The 1208-nt window shown below is 45.0% G+C and overlaps 1 protein-coding gene across 1 annotated transcript in view; it reads left to right on the top strand.

Moving 5' to 3' along the window:
* onecut1 (one cut homeobox 1) overlaps positions 1-898 on the top strand; it is a 7621-nt gene extending 6723 nt beyond the window's left edge. The window contains exon 3 of the mRNA XM_037697555.1: positions 609-898. Within this exon, the coding sequence (XP_037553483.1) occupies positions 609-898 (290 nt within the window). The remainder of the gene's footprint in view (positions 1-608) is intronic.
* Positions 899-1208: the final 310 nt, after the last annotated feature.

Raw genomic sequence — 1208 nt, 5'->3', positions numbered from 1 at the left:
GTAAAAATAGCTGCGCTGAAGCCAATTAAATTTAGCTTTTACAGCCATTTTGAATTTTTATTTGAATTTGGCATTTCTGGGGCACTGTTCTCACTTACCACCACCCCAAATTTTAGCATAATATTTCCAATAATGGCTGATTTATAGTTGGATTCAATGAGAAAAATGGCGAATTACGTCGCCATGGTAACTCCGAACGCCAATGCCAAGCCTGTCATTTTGATATAACATTTGTGGGGGTGCATGTTGCGGTTCGGGCCGCATTAAAGTTGAAGGAAGAGCAAGAGCCTTTTCAGGTGGATAATAAAAAGGTGGCTGCCTTGGCAGTCCCCAATGATACCAAAACAATGACACATTTATAAAACATCAGTTTATCATCCATGTCTAAGACCATTTAAAATGTTTTTTTTTTTTCCTGATGTTGGTGAAATCTTCAAATTTGCACTAAAGTAATAATGTCCCTTTATTGATAACGTAAACAGATTTGTTTTCCCTCAACTGTCTTTACGTAGAAGCTGACATTTCAGCCATTTAAGCCTGTTTCTTGTTTTGCCACCATCTGCTCCATTTAACGCTCTCTCCTGTTCCTTCCTCTTCTTTCTGTGCAGCATGTAAGCGTAAGGAACAGGACCATGGCAGGAGCGAGCGGGGCAGTGTGACCAAGAAGCCCCGGCTGGTGTTCACGGACGTGCAGCGGCGGACGCTCCACGCCATCTTCAAGGAGAACAAGCGTCCGTCCAAGGAGCTGCAGCTCACCATCGCCCAGCAGCTGGGCCTGGAGCTGACCACAGTCAGCAACTTCTTTATGAACGCGCGCCGCCGGAGCCTGGACAAGTGGGTGGACGACGGCTCCGGTCACTCAGCCAACTCCGGGCCCAGCGCCTGCACCAAAGCCTGAAGTGGGACAGAATCTGACCAACTCATGGACTGACTCAACCTCGGTGGAAAAGCTTTAAAAACTCACAGAAATCTTAGAGACCTCAAAGCAACGTTTTGCCCTTAAAACCTGTACTTTATTGATCTTTATAGTATCCAAAGATGAAAAGAAAACAAACCAAAGACTTCTCGTTCGACCTGCTTTAAAACGTTTGTTTCAGCAACACGTTTATGTTTTACGAACTGCAAAGAGACTTTCACTTTCTTACACACACATGCACACACTGTCACCGGTCTTTAGCTTTACTTCTACCCCCACCTCCCCACTGTGT

The sequence above is a fragment of the Nematolebias whitei genome, chromosome 2 (assembly GCF_014905685.2).
Source record: "Nematolebias whitei isolate Nwh7 chromosome 2, NemWhi1, whole genome shotgun sequence".
In the NCBI taxonomy this organism is placed as follows: Eukaryota; Metazoa; Chordata; class Actinopteri; order Cyprinodontiformes; family Rivulidae; genus Nematolebias; species Nematolebias whitei.
Note: the sequence above shows the minus strand (reverse complement) of the source record. Positions and strands in the feature narration are given on the sequence as shown.